The sequence below is a fragment of the Schistocerca cancellata genome, chromosome 9, assembly GCF_023864275.1.
Source record: "Schistocerca cancellata isolate TAMUIC-IGC-003103 chromosome 9, iqSchCanc2.1, whole genome shotgun sequence".
In the NCBI taxonomy this organism is placed as follows: Eukaryota; Metazoa; Arthropoda; class Insecta; order Orthoptera; family Acrididae; genus Schistocerca; species Schistocerca cancellata.
This window is the reverse complement of record NC_064634.1, coordinates 100,915,505-100,939,282: the sequence shown is the minus strand read 5'-3', so window position 1 is coordinate 100,939,282 and position 23,778 is coordinate 100,915,505. Positions and strand designations below refer to the sequence as shown.

Genomic DNA, 23,778 nt, shown 5'->3' with positions numbered 1-23,778 from the left:
GCATGTATCCCGTGCCACCCAACGTGCTCTAGAAGGTGTAAGTCAACTACCCTGGCCAGCAAGATCTCCGGATCTGTCCCCCATTGAGCATGTTTGGGACTGGATGAAGCGTCGTCTCACGCGGTCTGCACGTCCAGCACGAACGCTGGTCCAACTGAGGCGCCAGGTGGAAATGGCATGGCAAGCCGTTCCACAGGACTACATCCAGCATCTCTACGATCGTCTCCATGGGAGAACAGCAGCCTGCATTGCTGCGAAAGGTGGATATACACTGTACTAGTGCCGACATTGTGCATGCTCTGTTGCCTGTGTCTATGTGCCTGTGGTTCTGTCAGTGTGATCATGTGATGTATCTGACCCCCAATAAAGTTTCCCCTTCCTGGGACAATGAATTCACGGTGTTCTTATTTCAATTTCCAGAGTTTATGTATAGGTAATTTAATTTCCTGATATGTCTGTATTAGCCATACGCTAAATAAATGTTCTAAAGCTGTTTCATCTCACCATTTCTTTCACGTACACTCACTGTTTATTTCTCAACTACTTTCAGGCCCTCCGCAATGAGACCGGCATCGACTCGTTCGAATTCGATGCGGGCCAGACGAGCTGGCTGCCGCAGCTGCCCGTCATAGAGCCAGTGGAGCGGAACCCCGTCCGCTTCACCGACGAGTACGCGGCGACCGCCTCGCAGTTCGGGCCCCTGGTCGAGATACAGGCCGCCGTGGAGAGCCAGCGGCTGCCGCACTTCTTCCTGATGGACATCGTGTCCAGCAGCTGGGGCGCCTCGGGCGGTCTGCGGACGCTGCTGCCCAAGCTGCTCGAGATCAGCATGGTGGGCCACCCATTCGTGATGCCCGAGATGGTGGGCGGCGCGACGCACGCCCTCCCCTCCCAGGAGCTGTACACACGCTGGCTGCAGGCTACCGTATTCATGCCCGCCGTCAAGTTCTCCTTCACGCCGTGGGACTTCGACGACGAGGTGCGTCCGTTTCTGACACGTCATCTATTGAGCTGTCTTGTGAGGCGGTGGCTGCGTCAGGGCTTTCTCCTTACATTTTGTCCTATTGTTGTTGTTGTTGTTGTGGTCTTCAGTCCTGAGACTGGTTTAATGCAGCTTTCCATGCTACTCTATCCTGTGCGAGGTTCTTCATCTCCCAGTACCTACTGCAACCTACATCCTACTGAAACTGTTTAGTGTATTCATCTCTTGGTCGCCCTCTACTATTTTTACCCTCCACGCCGCCCTCCACTACTAAATTGGTGATCCCTTGATGCCTCAGAATATGCCCTACCAACCGATCCCTTCTTCTAGTCAAGTTGTGCCACAGATTTCTCTTCTCTCCAGTTCTATTCAATACCTCCTCATTAGTTATGTGATCTACGAATCTAATCTTCAGCATTCTTCTGTAGCACCACATTTCGAAAGCTTCTTTTCTTTTCTTGTCTAAACTATTTATCGTCCACGTTTCACTTCCATACATGCCTACACTTGGTTCAAATGGTTCAAATGGCTCTGAGCACTATGGGACTTAACTTCTGAGGTCATCAGTCCCCTAGCACTTAGAACAACTTAAACCTAACATAAGGACATCACACACTCCCATGCCCGAGACAGGATTCGAACCTGCGACCGTAGCGGTCGCGCGGTCGTGCCTAGAACCGCTCGGCCACCCTGGCCGGTATGGCTACACTCCCCCCCCATGAACCATGGACCTTGCCGTTGGTGGGGAGGCTTGCGTGCCTCAGCGATACAGATGGCCGTACCGTAGGTGCAACCACAACGGAGGGGTATCTGTTGAGAGGCCAGACAAACATGTGGTTCCTGAAGAGGGGCAGCAGCCTTTTCAGTAGTTGCAGGGGCAACAGTCTGGATGATTGACTGATCTGGCCTTGTAACATTAACCAAAACGGCCTTGCTGTGCTGGTACTGCGAACGGCTGAAAGCAAAGGGAAACTACGGCCGTAATTTTTTTCCGAGGACATGCAGCTCTACTGTATGATTAAATGATGATGGCGTCCTCTTGGGTAAAATATTCCGGAGGTAAAATAGTCCCCCATTCGGATCTCCGGGCAGGGACTACTCAGGAGGACGTCGTTATCAGGAGAAAGAAAACTGGCATTCTACGGATCGGAGCGTGGAATGTCAGATCCCTTAATCGGGCAGGTAGGTTAGAAAATTTAAAAAGGGAAATGGATAGGTTAAAGTTAGGTATAGTGGGAATTAGTGAAGTTCGGTGGCAGGAGGAACAAGACTTTTGGTCAGGTGATTACAGGGTTATAAATACAAAATCAAATAGGGGTAATGCAGGAGTAGGTTTAATAATGAATAAAAAAATAGGAGTGCGGGTTAGCTACTACAAACAGCATAGTGAACGCATTATTGTGGCCAAGATAGACACAAAGCCCATGCCTACTACAGTAGTACAAGTTTATATGCGAACCACCTCTGCAGATGATGAAGAAATAGATGAAATGTATGACGAGATAAAAGAAATTATTCAGGTAGTGAAGGGAGACGAAAATTTAATAGTCATGGGTGACTGGAATTCGTCAGTAGGAAAGGGGAGAGAAGGAAACATAGTAGGTGAATATGGATTGGGGGGAAGGAATGAAAGAGGAAGCCGCCTTGTAGAATTTTGCACAGAGCATAACTTAATCATAGCCAACACTTGGTTCAAGAATCATAAAATAAGGTTGTATACCTGGAAGAATCCTGGAGATACTAAAAGGTATCAGATAGATTATATAATGGTAAGACAGAGATTTAGGAACCAGGTTTTAAATTGTAAGACATTTCCTGGGGCAGATGTGGATTCTGACCACAATCTATTGGTTATGAACTGCAGATTGAAACTGAAGAAACTGCAAAAAGGTGGGAATTTAAGGAGATGGGACCTGGATAAACTGAAAGAACCAGAGGTTGTACAGAGTTTCAGGGAGAGCATAAGGGAACAATTGACAGGAATGGGGGAAAGAAATACAGTAGAAGAAGAATGGGTAGCTCTGAGGGATGAAGTAGTGAAGGCAGCAGAGGATCAAGTAGGTAAAAAGACGAGGGCTAATAGAAATCCTTGGGTAACAGAAGAAATATTGAATTTAATTGATGAAAGCAGAAAATATAAAAGTGCAGTAAATGAAGCAGGCAAAAAGGAATACAAACGTCTCAAAAATGAGATCGACAGGAAGTGCAAAATGGCTAAGCAGGGATGGCTAGAGGACAAATGTAAGGATGTAGAGGCTTGTCTCACTAGGGGTAAGATAGATGCTGCCTACAGGAAAATTAAAGAGACCTTTGGAGAGAAGAGAACCACTTGTATGAATATCAAGAGCTCAGATGGCAACCCAGTTCTAAGCAAAGAAGGGAAGGCAGAAAGGTGGAAGGAGTATATAGAGGGTTTATACAAGGGCGATGTACTTGAGGACAATATTATGGAAATGGAAGAGGATGTAGATGAAGACGAAATGGGAGATAAGATACTGCGTGAAGAGTTTGATAGAGCACTGAAAGACCTGAGTCGAAACAAGGCCCCGGGAGTAGACAACATTCCATTTGAACTACTGATGGCCTCGGGAGAGCCAGTCCTGACAAAACTCTACCATCTGGTGAGCAAGATGTATGAAACAGGCGAAATACCCTCAGACTTCAAGAAGAATATAATAATTCCAATCCCAAAGAAAGCAGGTGTTGACAGATGTGAAAATTACCGAACTATCAGTTTAATAAGTCACAGCTGCAAAATACTAACACGAATTCTTTACAGACGCATGGAAAAACTGGTAGAAGCCGACCTCGGGGAAGATCAGTTTGGATTCCGTAGAAATGTTGGAACACGTGAGGCAAACCTGACCTTACGACTTATCTTAGAAGAAGGATTAAGAAAAGGCAAACCTACGTTTCTAGCATTTGTAGACTTAGAGAAAGCTTTTGACAATGTTAACTGGAATACTCTCTTTCAAATTCTGAAGGTGGCAGGGGTAAAATACAGGGAGCGAAAGGCTATTTACAGTTTGTACAGAAACCAGATGGCAGTTATAAGAGTCGAGGGGCATGAAAGGGAAGCAGTGGTTGGGAAAGGAGTAAGACAGGGTTGTAGCCTCTCCCCGATGTTATTCAATCTGTATATTGAGCAAGCAGTAAAGGAAACAAAAGAAAAATTCGGAGTAGGTATTAAAATTCATGGAGAAGAAGTAAAATCTTTGAGGTTCGCCGATGACATTGTAATTCTGTCAGAGACAGCAAAGGACTTGGAAGAGCAGTTGAACGGAATGGACAGTGTCTTGAAAGGAGGATATACGATGAACATCAACAAAAGCAAAACGAGGATAATGGAATGTAGTCAAATTAAGTCGGGTGATGCTGAGGGAATTAGATTAGGAAATGAGACACTTAAAGTAGTAAAGGAGTTTTGCTATTTAGGGAGTAAAATAACCGATGATGGTCGAAGTAGAGAGGATATAAAATGTAGACTGGCAGTGGCAAGGAAAGCGTTTCTCAAGAAGAGGAATTTGTTAACATCGAGTATAGATTTAGGTGTCAGGAAGTCGTTTCTGAAAGTATTTGTATGGAGTGTAGCCATGTATGGAAGTGAAACATGGACGATAACTAGTTTGGACAAGAAGAGAATAGAAGCTTTCGAAATGTGGTGCTACAGAAGAATGCTGAAGATAAGGTGGGTAGATCACGTAACTAATGAGGAGGTATTGAATAGGATTGGGGAGAAGAGAAGTTTGTGGCACAACTTGACTAGAAGAAGGGATCGGTTGGTAGGACATGTTTTGAGGCATCAAGGGATCACAAATTTAGCATTGGAGGGTAGTGTGGAGGGTAAAAATCGTAGAGGGAGACCAAGAGATGAATACACTAAGCAGATTCAGAAGGATGTAGGTTGCAGTAGATACTGGGAGATGCAGAAGCTTGCACAGGATAGAGTAGCATGGAGAGCTGCATCAAAGCAGTCTCAGGACTGAAGACCACAACAACAACAACCATACAAATACTTTCGGAAACGACTTCCTGACATTTAAATCTATACTCGATGTTAACTAAGTTCTCTTCTTCAGAAACGCTTTCCTTGCCATTGTCAGTCTACATTTTATGTCTACATCTGCTGTCTCTGACAGAATTACAATGTCATTGGCGAACCTCAAAGTTTTTATTTCTTCTCCGTGGATTTTAATTCAAACTCCGAATTTTTCTTTTGTTTCCTTTACTGCTTGCTCAATATACAGATTGAATAACATCAGGAATAGGCTACAACCCTGTCTCATTCCCCTTCCAATCACTGCTTCCCTTTCATGCCCCTCGACTCTTATAACTGCCATGTGGTTTCTGTACAATTTGTAAATAACCTTTCGCTCCCTGCATTTTACCCCTGCCACCTTCAGAATTTGAAAGAATTTTATCCTACTAGCGTACATAATTTCTCTGAGACTCTCTTTTCTCATATCTACTTCTCGTTTCGAATGGGCCTACTTTTGACCACGCTTGTTCAACTGTTGGGCTTTGATCTTTGCCATGTACTTGCCAATATGATGATGCAACCTCTTTGGTCATACTGGCACTCGGACAGAGAGGACGTCCGAACTGGTTCCTCATGTGTTCTACCAGAGACGGAGGGGAATTTCGCCGACCGTGGGAGTACCTCAAAGCCACGCGGATGGTTCTTGTGCGGACGAGCATTCTCAAATTGGGAAGTGGCACAACCATACTGTCGCATGAGGGTTACACACAGTGACGCTGGATGTTCGCGACATACAGTTGTGCTGCCAGAGTTCCCTGTGTCACCACCAGCTGTATCTACATCTACATCTACATGTACATCCATACTCCGCAAGCCACCTGACGCTGTGTGGCGGAGGGTACTTTGAGTACCTCTATCGGTTATCCCTTCCATTCGAGTCTCGTATTGTACGTGGAAAGAAATACTGTCGGTATGCCTCTGTGTGGGTTCCAATATCTCTCATTTTATGCACATGGTCTCTACGCGACATATACGTAGGAGGGAGCAATATACTGCTTGACTCCTCGGTGAAGGTATGTTCTCGAAACTTCAACAAAAGCCCGTACCGAGCTACTGAGCGTCTCTCTTGCAGAGGCTTCTACTGGAGTTTATCTATCATCTCCGTAACGCTTTCGCGATTACTAAATGATCCTGTAACGAAGCGCACTGCTCTCCGTTGGATCTTCTCTATCTCTTCTATGAACCCTATCTGGTACGGATCCCACACCGGTGAGCAGTATTCAAGCAGTGGGTGAAAAAGTGTATTGCAACCTACTTCCTTTGTTTTCGGATTGCATTTCCTTAGGATTCTTCCAATGAATCTCAGTCTGGCATCTGCTTTACCGACGATTAATTTTGTATGGTCGTTCCATTTGAAATCACTCCTAATGCCTACTCCCAGATAATTTATAGAATTAACTGCTTCCAGTTGCTGACCTGCTATATTGTGGCTAAATGATAAAGGATCTTTCTTTCTGTGTATTCGGAGCACATTACACTTGTCTACATTGAGATTCAATTGCCATTCCCTGCGCCAGGCGTCAATTCGTTGCGATCCTCCAGCATTTCAGTACAATTTTACATTGTTACAACCTCTTGATATACTACAGCATCATCCGCAAAAAGCCTCAGTGAACTTCCGATGTTATCCACAAGGTCATTTATGTACTGGGTGATCAAAATGTCAGTATAAATTTGAAAACTGAATAAATCACGGAATAATGTAGATAGAGAGGTACAAATTGACAGAAATGCTTGGAATGACAAGGGGTTTTATTAGAACCAAAAAAATACAAACTTTCAAAAAATGTCCGACAGATGGCGCTTCATCTGATCAGAATAGCAATAATTAGCATAACAAAGTAAGACAAAGCAAAGATGATGTTCTTTACAGGAAATGCTCAATATGTCCACCATCATTCCTCAACAATAGCTGTAGTCGAGGACTAATGTTGTGAACAGCACTGTAAAGCATGTCGGGAGTTATGGTAAGGCATTGGCGTCGGATGTTGTCTTTCAGCATCCCTAGAGATGTAGGTCGATCACGATACATTTGCGACTTCAGCCAAAAATAGCACGGACTGAGGGCTGGGGACCTGGGAGGCCAAGCATGACGAAAGTGGCGGCTGAGCACACGATCATCACCAAACAACGCGTGCAAGAGATCTTTCACGCATCTAGCAATATGGGGTGGAGCGCCATCCTGCATAAAGATCGTACGTTCCAGCAGGTGTTTATCAGTCAGGCTGGGGATTCTGTAACATATCGGCGTACCTCTCACCCATCACGGTAGCAGTTTTGCAGTCCGGCGCCATCTGTCGGACATTTTGTGAACTTTGTTTTTTTGGTTCTAATAAAACCCCATGTCATTCCAAGCATGTGTGTCAATTTTTACCTCTCTGTCTACATAATTCTGTGGTTTATTAAGTTTTCGAGTTTGTACTGACCTTTTGATAACCCTGTATATTGTGAATAGCAATGGTCCTACGACACTCCCCTGTGACGCACCAGAAATGACTCTTACTTCGGAAGACTTCTCTCCATTGAGAATGACATGCTGCGTTCTGTTATCTTGGAACTCTTCAATCCAATCACACAATTGGTCTGATAGTCCATATGCTCTTACTTTGTTCATTAAACGACTGTGGGGAACTGTATCGAACACCTTGCGGAAGTCAAGAAACATGGCATCTACCTGGGAACCCGTGTCTAAGCCGACGGTTCCCACAGCGTGACTCCAGAGCTAACACTGCTGTGCCTCTCCAAAACACCGGAAGGATAGTACCTCTCCTCGCATCTCCTATTTACCCTTCCTCGCTTATTTTATGATTTCTGTGGGTCTGGGTCGAAACTGTGTGAAACTTACTCGTCGAGGAATAGGGCTCCAGATTCAGTGATTGAAACCGCAGTTGAGAGGGAATAGTTACGCTGCACTCAGATTGTTTTCCGCAAAAAGAGAGTTGTTAACATTTTCCACCGTCGATTTTGCTGCCGAGTTCCTCCAGGCGAGGTGCCTATTCTGTATCTTTCCGCCATTGTGCCGATCGTTTCGGTACTCAAGAGCACCGAACGGTCTAGTACTCGAATCAGAGTCCCTGCATTATTCAGTATGCATTTCGGTAGTGATACCGTTCGGGTCTAGAGAACCGAAGCACTGTTGTCAGTTTGTGTCGCGCAAGCCAATCAGAAGCAAGTGGTCGCAGATCCGCGCGTGCGCACTGCAGCGCTCACAGCGCCACGAACACAAAGCGGTTAGCAGACGACACAGGCGCGCCATTCTTCCAAGTTGCGGTAATTTGCCATAACGTATGACGCCGCATTCCATCGAGCTGACGTGCCCGCCTTCATCGCCCTTGCCTCCAACTTAACATTATCAGGCGCCGTATATCCATTTCCATGATTCTCAGCTGAAATGGATAAAAATTTTTACAGTTTCTCTGGCCACATGTTTCCATGCATGCATAATAACGATAGCGTATTTGACTGTATTCTGCAGATCGTCGTAAATGCCGTATTATGTCGTCTTATTCTCATTCACACTGATATCGTGTTTTGGATTTTACGTTTCGGAAAATGAGTTAGGAATAGTGTGTAATACCACATTGTACTAATACATCTGTAAAAACACCCGAAAAATTGATTCTGAGAGTTCCAAAGAATAAGAAGATAAACAGAATGTGGTTATAACTCGCTCATAGAGATCCAAATGATTAAGTAGCCCACTTCCCTATATGATGTCAACGATTTGGGTCTTAAAAACAAAACTGAAAAGAAACCGCATTTTCGAGAGCTCGTGCAGTTCGTCGAAGTTTATAACATGCATATCATGAATGAAAATGTTTCGTATATGGTGCTACAGTCTAAAAATATTACGGCAGTGATCTTTCATCTCTGTCTACTGTGGTTGAGGATTCGTTCGTAGATAAATACTTGTGACAAGCAAGATTATGAAGATGACTGCTGCTAGTTACATTCTCAGTAATTTAAGTTGTGCTCTTAGATTCCTGTCTAACCGCATACTCGGAAATCGATATATATTCGGAAAAAATTGTGTATTATTTCCGACAAGAAAAAATATAAAGGTCACTGTTGGTTGTTTCACTAACAGCAATTTCATCTCCAACAATATTTGGTATTTTAAACACACGGAAAACACGAAATAATTACTGAGGAAGTGCGCTCTTTGTATCGCATTCCCGCGTGCTAAGCACTTTTCTTTTTTTTTTTTTTCTTTCTTTTTTTTTGACTATCGTCCTGCTTTGAGAACGGTGTCCCAGACAAAAATTACAATGTTCTGTATGTGTGAGGCGTATGTAAATGTTGCGTGCATGCGTTTCTGAAGAGAGTGAGGTGTTTGGCCGCGCCAAACGACAGATACTCAATTTTTGTAGTACTGTGTAGACTGTAGAGGAACGTAGGCTGACTTCGTTGCCAAACGGTGATGCGCAAGTCATAAATGCGTGATAGTTTGGAAGGTTTCCAAAATCAGGTTTCACATAATTGCTTTCCATTGTTACTTGAAAGTTGCAAAGACGTTTCGATATTTACTAACTAACCCATTTGTGGGAAAAAGTACACAAAGGCACTAGTAACGTCAGTTCACACACATGTAATATACAGGGTGTTTCAAAAATGACCGGTATATTTGAAACGGTAATAAAAATAAAAACTAAACGAGCAGCGATAGAAATACACCGTTTGTTGCAATATGCTTGGGACAACAGTACATTTTCAGGCAGACAAACTTTCGAAATTACAGTAGTTACAATTGTCAACAACAGATGGCGCTGCGCTCTGGGAAACTCTATAGTACGATATTTTCCACATATCCACCATGCATAGCAATAATATGGCGTAGTCTGAATGAAATTACCCGAAACCTTTGACAACGTGTCTGGCGGAATGGCTTCACATGCAGATGAGATGTACTGCTTCAGCTGTTCAATTGTTTCTGGATTCTGGAGGTACACCTGGTCTTTCAAGTGTCCCCACAGAAAGAAGTCACATGGGTTCATGTCTGGCGAATAGGGAGGCCAATCCACGCCGCCTCCTGTATGTTTCGGATAGCCCAAAGCAATCACACGATCATCGAAATATTCATTCAGGAAATTAAAGACGTCGGCCGTGCGATGTGGCCGGGCACCATCTTGCATAAACCACGAGGTGTTCGCAGTGTCGTCTAAGGCAGTTTGTACCGCCACAAATTCACGAAGAATGTCCAGATAGCGTGATGCAGTAATCGTTTCGGATCTGAAAAATGGGCCAATGATTCCTTTGGAAGAAATGGCGGCCCAGACCAGTACTTTTTGAGGATGCAGGGACGATGGGACTGCAACATGGGGCTTTTCGGTTCCCCATATGCGCCAGTTCTGTTTATTGACGAAGCCGTCCAGGTAAAAATAAGCTTCGTCAGTAAACCAAATGCTGCCCACATGCATATCGCCGTCATCAATCCTGTGCACTATATCGTTAGCGAATGTCTCTCGTGCAGCAATGGTAGCGGCGCTGAGGGGTTGCCGCGTTTTATTTTGTATGGATAGAGGTGTAAACTCTGGCGCATGAGACGATACGTGGACGTTAGCGTCATTTGGACCGCAGCTGCAACACGGCGAACGGAAACCCGAGGCCGCTGTTGGATCACCTGCTGCACTAGCTGCGCGTTGCCCTCTGTGGTTGCCGTACGCGGTCGCCCTACCTTTCCAGCACGTTCATCCGTCACGTTCCCAGTCCATTGAAATTTTTCAAACAGATCCTTTATTGTATCGCTTTTCGGTCCTTTGGTTACATTAAACCTCCGTTGAAAACTTCGTCTTGTTGCAACAACACTGTGTTCTAGGCGGTGGAACTCCAACACCAGAAAAATCCTTTGTTCTAAGGAATAAACCATGTTGTCCACAGCACATTTGCACGTTGTGAAAAGCACACGCTTGCAGCAGAAAGACGACGTACAGAATGGCGCACCCACAGACTGCGTTGTCTTCTATATCTTTCACATCACTTGCAGCGCCTTCTGTTGTTGAAAATTGTAACTACTGTAATTTCGAAAGTTTGTCCGCCTGAAAATGTAATGTTGTCCCAAGCATATTGCAACTAACGGTGTATTTCTATCGCTGCTCGTTTAGTTTTTATTGCCGTTTCAAATATACCGGTCATTTTTGAAACACCCTGTACGTTAGCAGAGCCGATGTCTTGATATTTAATGATCTTTAAACTCTTATTTGCATAAAAATAACAGGTATTTTGAGAAAATATTGACCGAAAACGTTTTTTTTTTGGATGTAATCAATCACAGTAACAACCTAGCCTAACCATATTTATAACAAAGGAAAATAGTCAATTACGTACTCACTTTATAACTGGATGCGTCCTCTGGAGATTCTTTAGTAACACAATCACTAAATCCAAAGCTAAAACCGCTAAATATGTTCAAAATAACAAATTATAGGTGTACATAAATCACAGCTCACCGATCGACAGGGCCAGATTGAAATCCAAAATATCTCGGTACAATTGTCGTAAAGTCTCAGAAGCTTACTGAATAGCATATTTCGATAAAGAACCGAAAATGACGTCACTACCGAGACTAACCTACTGCACCGATCGGTACGAACGATACAGAATAGGGCCCCTGCCCCCTGACCGCCGGCCGTGTTCCAGACGCTGGAGACCTGCCGCAGCCTGATGGAGCTGCGCGCCCAGTACGCCCCGGCCATCGAGCAGCTCCTGCAGAAGGCGGCGGCCGACGGCACGCCGGTCAACCTGCCCGTCTGGTGGGTCGACCCGAGCGACTCCGTAGCGCACACCATAGACTCAGGTATCGCCTGCTGCTTTCTTCTAACCTAGTTTTTCTGTCTCCACTCCAGTGGTCTTTCCTATGCATCGTATGTTCATTAACCACCACCGACAAATGGTGACTACATATAGAAGTTTGGGCCTGGCTGTGGATCGTGCCTGGATAGCTCAATGGTAAGGCGACTGCTCGCCTGATAAGCGGGAAATCCAGGTTCGAGTCTCGGTGCGGCACAAATTTTCACTGTCGTCATTCTACTCTACAGCTGACGGTTGTCCTTATTCACAACTGCGAATAGATTTAACGTACCGACGAACGTATTTTGCTCCCTAAATTAACACGTCCCCGTAAGCTCGTGACTTTATTTCGTTTATGTAATACATCTGTCCAACACAAAGGTAGCAGGAAGAAAAACCCAGCTACAGATTTGCACGGCTGTAAGATAGTACCCTGCTTCCTCAGTCTCCACAAGGGCGAACATATGTGAAACTGAACCACTGCAGCAACAAATGAGAAACAAGAACAATAAGCTATTAAAATAATGTATATCAAAATGTGCTGAGCTTTTGTTTTGCGAGGAGGTATAGCACTACAGCACTGAAGTAAATTTACAAATGTAATCTAGGCTGACACAGTAAATGATTACTAATTAATGTAACTAAGGTTCAGTATAGACTACAGTTAGAGAGTTTATAAATTCAGTCTCTTAGTAGCTAAACTCTTCGATTAGTGTTCGGCACACGGATTTTTTTCTTTGTTTTTATTTCCTCCCTCCACCCACTCACCCAGCCACATGAGAAGAAATGTTATTAACACATGATTTCAAGAACAATAAATAGGATGGCTTTCTGTTTTTTTGCCTCAACATAAAAATGTTAAGACGGTGTTCTTTTTTAAATTAAAAATTAAACAACTAACAGCTAAAAAATGAAAAGATGAACATTTTAAAGACACAGCAGAAATTGATGAAATTATTCTAAGAAGAAACACTCCACTTTCACTTAAAATCTGAAGGACCTGCACGGCGAAGGAGCATTTCGAGACGAGAGAAGAAGTTCCATAGGGTTGAGGTGTGTGGTTAGAAAAAGATAGAGGTCTGTTGGGAAGGAAACTATGGAAGTGGGTGTTGTGGTGGATAGTGTGACTACAGAAGATGGGCGAGTTTGCTGCGTGTTTAGGGTAGTGGTTTAAAGAGGAAAGCGACGGGGATGGGTGGAGAGGGAAAAGGAGAGGGGAGCCATGGTGTGGAATGTGATTGGAAGGGAAGAGTTACAGTTCATAGGAGGGATAAATATAGGGGCGGATCTCATTGTCTAGGAGAGGGAGTAGGTTGAAATTGCGTTTGGATAGGGTAAGTAGTGTGTGTAGTTTTGTAGAGGTGTGGCAGTGTACTGGGATTGGTGACCAAAGGGGAGACAACGAGGCTATTGGGATCTAGTTTACAGGTAGCAGAGGAGTTAAGAAGGTGTTGGATGTGGTTGAGGAAGAGAGAGAATTTGATGAGACGGTAGAGGATACACATGAGGGAAGCTAAACGGATATGGAAAGCGAGAAGGAGAGTATGGCGTTCGACGATGTGGAGGAATTTATAGAACTTTGGTGGGGACGGATATCCATGCAACATTTGCATAGTAGAGGATGGGTCGAATCAGGGTTTTCTAGGATGGTGAATAGTTAAGAGGTGTAATCTTCAGGTTCGGCCAGATGGTAGTCTCTAGTTTATTGTGGACTTTCTGTTGGATGGTTAGTAACACTGGTTTCCGCAATGGTTGCCAGTCAAGGGTCAGTCCAAGATGTTTTACTGTATAAGTTAACTGGACAGGATGGTAACTAAATGATAAGGTAAAGGTCTATGAGAGGGAAGATGCGGGTGGTTCTTCCTATAATTATCGCCTGGCTTCTGCAGGGGTGATCTTGAGGAGCCACTGGTAACATCAGGAGGTAAACCGATCACGGTGGATTTGGAGGGACCGTTGGTAGTTCTGGAGTGTAGGTTAGAAGGCGGGAGATGTGATGTCATCAGCATACTGAACTTCAGGTGGGAGTGGTTTGTGCGCTGCCCGCGATGACCGAGCGGTTCTAGGCGCTTCAGTCCGGAACCGCGTGACTGCTACGGTCGCAGGTTCGAATCCTGCCTGGGGCATGGATGTGTGTGATGTCCTTAGGTTAGTTAGGTTTAAGTAGTTCTAAGTTCTAGGGGACTGATGACCTCAGATGTTAAATCCCATATTGCTCAGAGCCATTTGAATCATTTTGTGGTTTGTGCAAATCAGCAGTGTAGAGGAGATAAAGGAGAAAAGACAGAACGAAGCCTTGGAGCACGCCAGCAGTGCGATGGCACCCGGTGTTAACTGTCTGATGACTGTAACTCGTCGGCAACTGATGATTTCAGATTGGAACTGAATAGTCATTGTAGGCAGCTGTAAGAGAATGGAAATAGGACTGGAGGCAACTGAATCATACCTGGAACTGTCCGAGTGACCGTGTGGCTGCTGAAATCCTACACTCGGCCTTTGAATCTGGACTGCGGTCCATCTGGCGATGCATCAAATACACTCCTGGAAATGGAAACAAGAACACATTGACACCGGTGTGTCAGACCCACCATACTTGCTCCGGACACTGCGAGAGGGCTGTACAAGCAATGATCACACGCACGGCACAGCGGACACACCAGGAACCGCGGTGTTGGCCGTCGAATGGCGCTAGCTGCGCAGCATTTGTGCACCGCCGCCGTCAGTGTCAGCCAGTTTGCCGTGGCATACGGAGCTCCATCGCAGTCTTTAACACTGGTAGCATGCCGCGACAGCGTGGACGTGAACCGTATGTGCAGTTGACGGACTTTGAGCGAGGGCGTATAGTGGGCATGCGGGAGGCCGGGTGGACGTACCGCCGAATTGCTCAACACGTGGGGCGTGAGGTCTCCACAGTACATCGATGTTGTCGCCAGTGGTCGGCGGAAGGTGCACGTGCCCGTCGACCTGGGACCGGACCGCAGCGACGCACGGATGCACGCCAAGACCGTAGGATCCTACGCAGTGCCGTAGGGGACCGCACCGCCACTTCCCAGCAAATTAGGGACACTGTTGCTCCTGGGGTATCGGCGAGGACCATTCGCAACCGTCTCCATGAAGCTGGGCTACGGTCCCGCACACCGTTAGGCCGTCTTCCGCTCACGCCCCAACATCGTGCAGCCCGCCTCCAGTGGTGTCGCGACAGGCGTGAATGGAGGGACGAATGGAGACGTGTCGTCTTCAGCGATGAGAGTCGCTTCTGCCTTGGTGCCAATGATGGTCGTATGCGTGTTTGGCGCCGTGCAGGTGAGCGCCACAATCAGGACTGCATACGACCAAGGCACACAGGGCCAACACCCGGCATCATGGTGTGGGGAGCGATCTCCTACACTGGCCGTACACCACTGGTGATCGTCGAGGGGACACTGAATAGTGCACGGTACATCCAAACCGTCATCGAACCCATCGTTCTACCATTCCTAGACCGGCAAGGGAACTTGCTGTTCCAACAGGACAATGCACGTCCGCATGTATCCCGTGCCACCCAACGTGCTCTAGAAGGTGTAAGTCAACTACCCTGGCCAGCAAGATCTCCGGATCTGTCCCCAATTGAGCATGTTTGGGACTGGATGAAGCGTCGTCTCACGCGGTCTGCACGTCCAGCACGAACGCTGGTCCAACTGAGGCGCCAGGTGGAAATGGCATGGCAAGCCGTTCCACAGGACTACATCCAGCATCTCTACGATCGTCTCCATGGGAGAATAGCAGCCTGCATTGCTGCGAAAGGTGGATATACACTGTACTAGTGCCGACATTGTGCATGCTCTGTTGCCTGTGTCTATGTGCCTGTGGTTCTGTCAGTGTGATCATGTGATGTATCTGACCCCAGGAATGTGTCAATAAAGTTTCCCCATCCTGGGACAATGAATTCACGGTGTTCTTATTTCAATTTCCAGGAGTGTAGTTCCGGGACCCAGCGCTCTCTGTGGTGCCAGATGTAACTATTGGCGGATGAATGACCTATTTGAATGTCTTGTAGCGGAAGTGTAAAGTATAGTTATGGTACGCTCGTCATATGGGATGCGGCTGACCACACTGTGTGTGTGGCGCCACGCTGAGACTGCCTGGTGCGTGGGTGTGACACGCTCTGAAGTCCGACGGTGATTATCATGCATGTCGGAAGCACACCAGTTCGCAACGGGCAGACATGCATTCTGCGGTAAAAACTTTTTTATCAGATTTGTACAGTAATTATTCATAACGGCGAAGTATTGTAGTGTAAAGATAATGTACGAGAATTCTACCAAAATCTGTTTTCACCGAGGCGACTTTCTCATTAAAGGTACATACATGGAACATCTGATTTTTCCCTTATATAGTCATTAACTGACTAGGATAAAGCAAAAAATAATCTTGCAATCACATGCTCACCCGTGAACTAATCCGCAGTCTGTCAAAATGTCATTTCATTTTCAGCGACCACGGCCAAATATTGCAGAAGATCGCACTGATGGACTTTCACTTGCGGCTTCTGTACCATAATTTTGTGGAACAAGTGAATGTTACCTAACGTATCTCGTACGAGGAAAGGAAAGATCCAAAATATGAAAATCGTCTCTTTATTTGCACTTTCATTTTTTGCTTACAATATTATTGCTTTTGCTAAAACTCGTGATTACCTTTGTAAGATTTGCTTGTTTATACTACGATGAGCTATGCTTAGCAGAAAGGAGCTCCTTGGCATGTCTCTTTGAGCCGCCTCCGCAGTATGCTTGTATCTTTGCTGGGCTGCGAAGGCCATCAACCAGTGGGAAAAGATCGCGGATGTCTACCGGTGTTTTGTCTTTCGGCAGCCAAGAAAAGAATAACAGCACGTTCATCCTGTTTGGACGCATTTGGTAATGACGTCGCTATAGTTCACGTTTCCTCATTTATCGCACACACGCCGGAAAGACAAGAATGCCACTCTAATTCCCTGTCTACATGTCGGGCCAATTACAGGGTAAACATTAATAAAACCGAAAAACTGCAGGAACGGATTCCTGTGTGGCAGTGGGGAAAAAATTTCTAATGAACATGTGTCCGGAAATGCAACGTTTTCACGGTAGATATCGCTGACTAATAACGCTTTCTTTGACCACGAGGCGCGCGGGGTAGCCACGAGGTCTGTGGCGCCTTGTCACAGTTCGCGCGGCTACTCCCGTCTGAGGTTCGAGTCCTGCCTCGGGCTTGGGTGTGTGTGCTGTCCTCAGCGTAAGTTAGTTTAAGTTAGATTAAGTAGTGTGTACGCGTAGGGGCCCATGACCTCAGCAGTTTGGTCCCATAGGAACTCACCACAAATTTCCAGTTTCTGATCACATTCCGTGTGTTTCCTCTGTGCTACAGTCTGCATGATTGATGCAGCGTACTGCAAGCAGCAGAATGGCCTGGTATTCATGTAGGGAACAAGCAGAGATGGTAGAGCACTTGCCCGCGAAAGGCAAAGGTCCCGAGTTCGTGTCTCGGTCGGGCACACAGTTTTAATCTGCCAGGAAGTTTCATATCAGCGCACACTCCGCTGCAGAGTGCTCATTCTGGAAACATCCCCCAGGCTTGGCTAAGCCATGTCTCCGCAATATCCTTTCTTTCAGGAGTGCTAGTTCTGCAAGGTTCGCAGGAGAGCTTCTGTAAAGTTTGGAAGGTAGGAGACGAGGTACTAGCAGAAGTAAAGCTGTGAGTACCGGGCGTGAGTCGTGCTTCGGTAGCTCAGATGGTAGAGCACTTGCCCGCGAAAGGCAAAGGTCCCGAGTTCGAGTCTCGGTCGGGCACACAGTTTCAGAGATGGTGTTTGTTTGCGGCCTAGCAGATGAAAAAGAGTCGAGAGGCAGCACGGCTATGCCAAAACAAGTAGCCTCACAGACACCACCCACATCAAGCAACATTTCAAGGCCCTTTTTGGGCGTTCGTGTGATCAAGGATCCTTTCAGACAGACGAACGTGCAGGGAGGCGGCGGACTCTGCGTACACCAGATTTTGAGGTCCAAGTTCTATGGGATACTGAAACAAACCATAGTACAAGCTCTAGGGAAGTGGCCCGCCAAGATAGTGTATACCAAAGCACGATTGTGAGTCCCCAGCATGACAGCCGCTACTATGCGTATAACCTGCCGCGACTGCAAGGTTTAACAGCAGCGGATTTCACCCGAAGGGAACGATTTTGTCGATGATTTTTGCGCCAGACCATCACAATTATTGGATTTCTATCATCAATCCTCTTTACCGACGAAGGTCGTTTACCAGAATTGGCATCGTTAATCTGCATAATGGTCATCTGTGGACTACAAACAATCCTCAGGGAATGGATTGGCCCCCATTTTATTCATGGCAATCTAAATGGTGCAATGTATGCTGATTTCCTACGTAAGGTTCTACCGCTGATACTACAAGATATTTCACTGCATGACAGAATGGCGATGTACTTCCAACATGATGGATGTACGGCACATAGCCCGCGTGCGGTTGAAGCGGTATTGAATAGCATATTGCATGACAGGTGGATTGGTCGTCGAAGCACCATACCGTGGCACGCACGTTCACCGGATCTGACGTCCCCGGATTTCTTTCTGTGGGGAAAGTTGAAGGATATTTGCCATCGTGATACACCGACAACGCCTGACAACATGCGCCAGCGCATTGTCAATGCATGTGCGAACATTACGGAAGGCGAACTACTCACTGTTGAGAAGAATGTCGTTACACGTATTGCCAAATGCATTGAGGTTGACGGACATCATTTTGAGCATTTATTGCATTAATGTGGTATTTACAGGTAATCGCGCTGTAACAGCATGCGTTCTCAGAAATGATAAGTTCACAAAGGTACGTGCATCACATTGGAACAACCGAAATAATGTTCAAACGTACCTACGTTCTGTATTTAAAAAAAAAAAAAACTACCTGTTACCAACTGTTCGTCTAAAATTGTGAGCCACATGTTTGTGACTATTACAGCGCCATCTATCACAAAGCGAAAAAAGTTGTCCAACTGAAACATTCATATTTCTTTACTTACTACACGAATGTGTAATAAAAAATGGGGGTTCCTATTTAAAAAAAAACGCAGTTGATATGCGTTTGACCTATGGCAGCGCCATCTAGCGGGCCAACCATGGCGCCATTTGGTTTCCACCTTCAAGATAGACAAGTTTCGTTCTTTGTAGTTTTTTCGTTTGACGCTTATTTCGTGAGTATTTGGCCCGGTCACGATCAATGGACCACCCTGTATAAATAATTTGGTATTGATAGCTATGCGATTAAAAGTGAACGGAACCATTTGCGTAATAGAGATGTCAGAAGTGAATGTATGGTAGATTGTAGAAGAATAGTGACCAAATTTTACGCCACGCATTTCAAAGGTTTTACAAATTTCGACATTGTGTGCGGCAATTGCTGTGTGGATCTAGATCCACCAACGGTCACGGTGCTCGAAACAACGCTTTCATCTTCCTGGAAAAATACTGACTAGTTTTTTGAGTGACGCACAGAGGATATCAGGATGTCTTGTTCGTTAACATTAAGGTTTTCTCGGCGAAGGGAATGCAGATAGCTTCGGAGAAGAAGCATGGAGCTAGTCTGCTTCTGGTGTCTTCTTATTTCGTCCTAATACGATTTGTATACAAATTTAGTTTCTGAGGAAAGGGTTTAACTGAATAAGTTATCGCTATCGTATATGCTTATTTCGTATACTTTCCAAAATCACGAATTATGGAAGAAATATAACAACGCAAGTGGATAGTGACGCGCGTTAAAACGCCGCTTCTGGGACGGGGAGATGGGCGGGCCCTGGACCGAATCTGGCCGGCGCAATAACCACAAGGATCAGTGTGCCGGCCAGCCTAGATATGGTTTTTAGGAGGTTTCCCACACACCACTAGGCAAATACCAGGCCGTCATCGAAGTCCCATTTCAGTTACATGATTCGCAAACGTTTTGAAAACTTTCGCTCAGTTTCACATGAAAGACCCTAAGTTAACCATGCCAAATCCGTTGATAACCATGCTAACAGTGAGCGGGACAAAGACACAAGAAAAAGAAGAAGAAGGGAAGAAATATAACCGTCAAACACCTGATAAAGTGCACTGACCTTAAAGATACTACATCGAAACGTAATAGCCTTTCTGACAGGAAAATTATTTCAGCGCTAGCCAAACTATTTTCAGATTTTCCTCCGTAGCTACATGAATATGAAAATTTGATTGTGAATACCTTCATGATCAACCTAGTGCGCACTAATCATTTTTAGTTCTCAATTATCGGTTCTGATAATGTGATGATGCTATTTTCTGTTCTGCTATGTACGACACGAATTAACAGAGAATGCTGTAATGGGAGCTGTATCATAGACTATCCTGCGCTTCAAGGTAATCAGATTCGAGATTTGCTCCAGAGGCGCTAAGCGCTAAATTCACCAATACTCGAAGAAGAGAGAAGGCGCTGGCGAGGACTGAATGAGACGGACTAAATTGCGCATTAATTATTTACGTGACTGCGCTTCCGGTCACCGCTGGCGCCTCACCTCGCCTCGCCCCGGCTCGCTGCACTGCACTGTGCTGTGCAGAACCAACGCCTCTCTCTCTCTCTCTCTCTCTCTCTCTCTCTCTCTCACACACACACACACACACACACACACACACACACACGATGTATTTATCTCTGTCCTCCTCTCTTTTAATACTTAATACAAAAGTAACGTTTCCAAGAACGGGTACGTGACACAACTAAATTCATAAAGCAGTTGGAAAGTAAAATAATATTTCAATACCATCGCGGATAGAAGACGAGTCTCATTTCCTACCAGAAGATATATTTTTCCTTTCATTAATGGGAAACATGAAATAAGTGCTATCCCTGTAATCTAATAATTCATAAAGAAAGCATACAAAGAACATTAAACATTTAGAAACGTAACTTGTCATACTTTTCACTTGTTTGCAACATAAACAAAATTATGGTTATTGTTTATCAGCAGTAAATCACTAACTCGTTCCGGATGAAATTGGCTGCGGCGATTTGTCAGTAAAATGGTTCAAATGGCTCTGAGCACTTTGGGACTTAACTTCTATCATCAGTCCCCTGGAAGTACCTAAACCTAACTAACCTAAGGACACCACACACATCAATGACCGAGGCACGATTCGAACCTGCGACCGTAGCGGTCGCGCGGTTCTAGACTGAAGCGCCTAGAACCGCTCGGCCACTCCGGCCGGCCGTGTGGGCAGGGATTCGACTATTTTGGCTTGATCCCGCCATGAATACCGGACCAACCACACAGCCTTCAACACACAAAGAACACATGGCCTCTGATCAGAAGAACTTTCATTCGTTATCGCTTTCTACTGTGGCAGCGATACATTTCAGGACACATGTTCGTAGGACCTCTATACTCCATTTCCAGTCAGGATACCGACCCTGCGGTTTGTCGGTTTGATTAATGTTCACCCCGTATACCCACATCGGGGACCCGTTACGTTGCGGCAACTCCCCCAGAAGGAAATTTTTTGATCGCCCGCTGTACATTAAGCAAATATATTCGCATGTCATTATTTCTAAAAACACTTGTGATCAGACCACCTTCCCAATTCGATGACAGTTCAGGTCTTTATTTAACAGCTCAAGGGAGTTGTTTAGTCTTTACCCGACAACACACCACTTGCAAGTTCCCCGCCGGCCGGAGTGAGCCGAGCGGTTCAAGGCGCTACAGTCTGGAACCGCGCGACCGCTACGGTCGCAGGTTCGAATCCTGCCTCGGGCATGGATGTGTGTGATCTCCTTAGGTAGGTTAGGTTTAAGTAGTTCTATGTTCTAGGGGACTGATGACCTCAGAAGTTAAGTTCCGTAGTGCTCAGAGCCATTTGAACCATTTGCAAGTTCCCCTCTTCACCGCTTAATTTTTTCGGTAGGGTCACCGGGTACAATGTCAGCAGCTTAGCGATGCTGTACCGTCGACAGGTACTGATTTGTCACTTGGTCACTTGTAGACAGGCGATAGTAGTTGTTGTTGTTGAGGTCTTCAGACCTGAGACTGGTTTGATGCAGCTCTCCATGCTACTCTATCCTGTGCAAGTTTCTTCATCTCCCAGTACCTACTGCAGCCTACATCCTTCTGAATCTGCTTAGTGTATTCATCTATTGGTCTCCCTCCACGCTGCCCTCCAGTGCTAAATCGGTGATCCCTTGATGCCTCAGAATATGCCCTACCAACCGATCCCTTCTTCTAGTCACGTTGTGCCACAAACTCCTCTACTCCCCAATTCTATTCAATACCTCCTCATTAGTTATGTAATCTACCCATCTAATCTTCAGCATTCTTCTGTAGCACCACATTTCGAAAGCTTCTATTCTCTTCTTGTCTCAACTAGTTATCGTCCATGTTTCTTTTCCGTACATGGCCACACTCCATACAAATACTTTCAGAAACGACCTCCTGACACTTAAATCAATACTCTATGTTAACAAATTTCTCTTCTCTTGCCATTGCCAGTCTACATTTTATATCCTCTCTACTTCGACGATCATCAGTTATTTTGCTCCACAAATAGCAAAACTCCTTTACTACTTTAAGTGTCTCATTTCCTAATCTGATTCCCTCAGCATCACCCGCCTTAATTCGACTACATTCCATCATCCTCGTTTTGCTTTTGTTGATGTTCATCTTATACCCTCCTTTCAAGATACTGTCCATTTCGTTCAACTGCTCTTCCAAGTACTTTGCTGTCTCTGACAGAATTACAATGTCATCGGCGAATTTCAAAGTTATTATTTCTTCTCCATGGATTTTAATGCCTACTCCGAACTTTTTTCTTTTGTTTCCTTTACTGCTTGCTCAATATACAGATTGAATAACATCGGGGAGAGGCTACAACCCTGCCTCACTCCCTTCCCAACCACTGCTTCCCTTTCATGTCCCTCGACTCTTATAACTGCCATCTGCTTTCTACACAAATTGTAAATAGCCTTTCGCTCCCTGTATTTTACCCCTGCCACCTTCAGAATTTGAAAGACAGCATTCCAGTCAACATTGTCAAAAGCTTTCTCTGAGTCTACAATTGCTAGAAACGTAGGTTTGCCTTTCCTTAATCTCTCTTCTAAGATAAGTCGTAGGATCAGTATTGCCTCACGTGTTCCAACATTTCTACGGAATCCAAACTGATTTTCCCCGAGGTCGGCTTCTACCAGTTTTTCCAGTCGTCTGTAAAGAATTCGCGTTAGTATTCTGGTACATGTTACGACACCTGCCTCTGTCACTCACCGCTCTGTGTGTCCTTGCGTGCAGAGTTCCTGCTGGGCGAGGACCTCCTGGTGGCGCCGGTGCTGGACGAGGGCGCCGTCGCGCGCGACATCTACCTGCCGGCGGGCACCTGGAGGGACGAGGCCGACCCCGAGCACCCCACAGTGCGCGGCCCGCGCTGGCTCTACGACTACTCGGCGCCGCTCAGCACTCTGCCCTACTTCACCAGGATCGTCGACTCGTAGACGTCACGGCCTGAACGGGCCCTGTGCGCACGAGCAGCGAAACAGAGTACTTCGCACAACACCAGCAAACGGATTTGTCCCTGCAGTGTTGAAAATGTATTCGTGCCAAATAATATGTTTTGTGATACACGTTAATGCAAGCGTTTATTATCATTTCTTCCGCACATTCAACTGAATTCCTTTGCTTCCACTTGGAACAAACCTGCTTCTTTGTGCATAAGCCTCTTCTCTTCTTCTCGGTAGCTGTGCTGGCTCCAAAACTGGCTGAAGGGTAGTTCTACAAATAGTCTACAGCACTAATGTGGTCGACAGATAGACATAATACACTACTGGCCATTTAGATTGCTACACCACGAAGATGACGTGCTACAGAGGCGAATTTTAAACCGACAGGAAGAAGATGCTGTGATATGCAAATGAATAGCTTTTCAGACCATTCACACACGGTTGGCGCCGGTGGCGA

The 23,778-nt window shown here is 45.6% G+C and overlaps 1 protein-coding gene across 1 annotated transcript in view; it reads left to right on the top strand.

The window, feature by feature from the left end:
* Positions 1-23,362, top strand: part of LOC126100928 (myogenesis-regulating glycosidase-like) — a 39,713-nt gene extending 16,351 nt beyond the window's left edge. The window contains exons 4-6 of the mRNA XM_049911593.1: positions 551-979; positions 11,658-11,814; positions 23,116-23,362. Coding sequence (XP_049767550.1) covers positions 551-979; positions 11,658-11,814; positions 23,116-23,315 — 786 coding nt within the window. The 3' untranslated portion in view covers positions 23,316-23,362. The remainder of the gene's footprint in view (positions 1-550; positions 980-11,657; positions 11,815-23,115) is intronic.
* Positions 23,363-23,778: the final 416 nt, after the last annotated feature.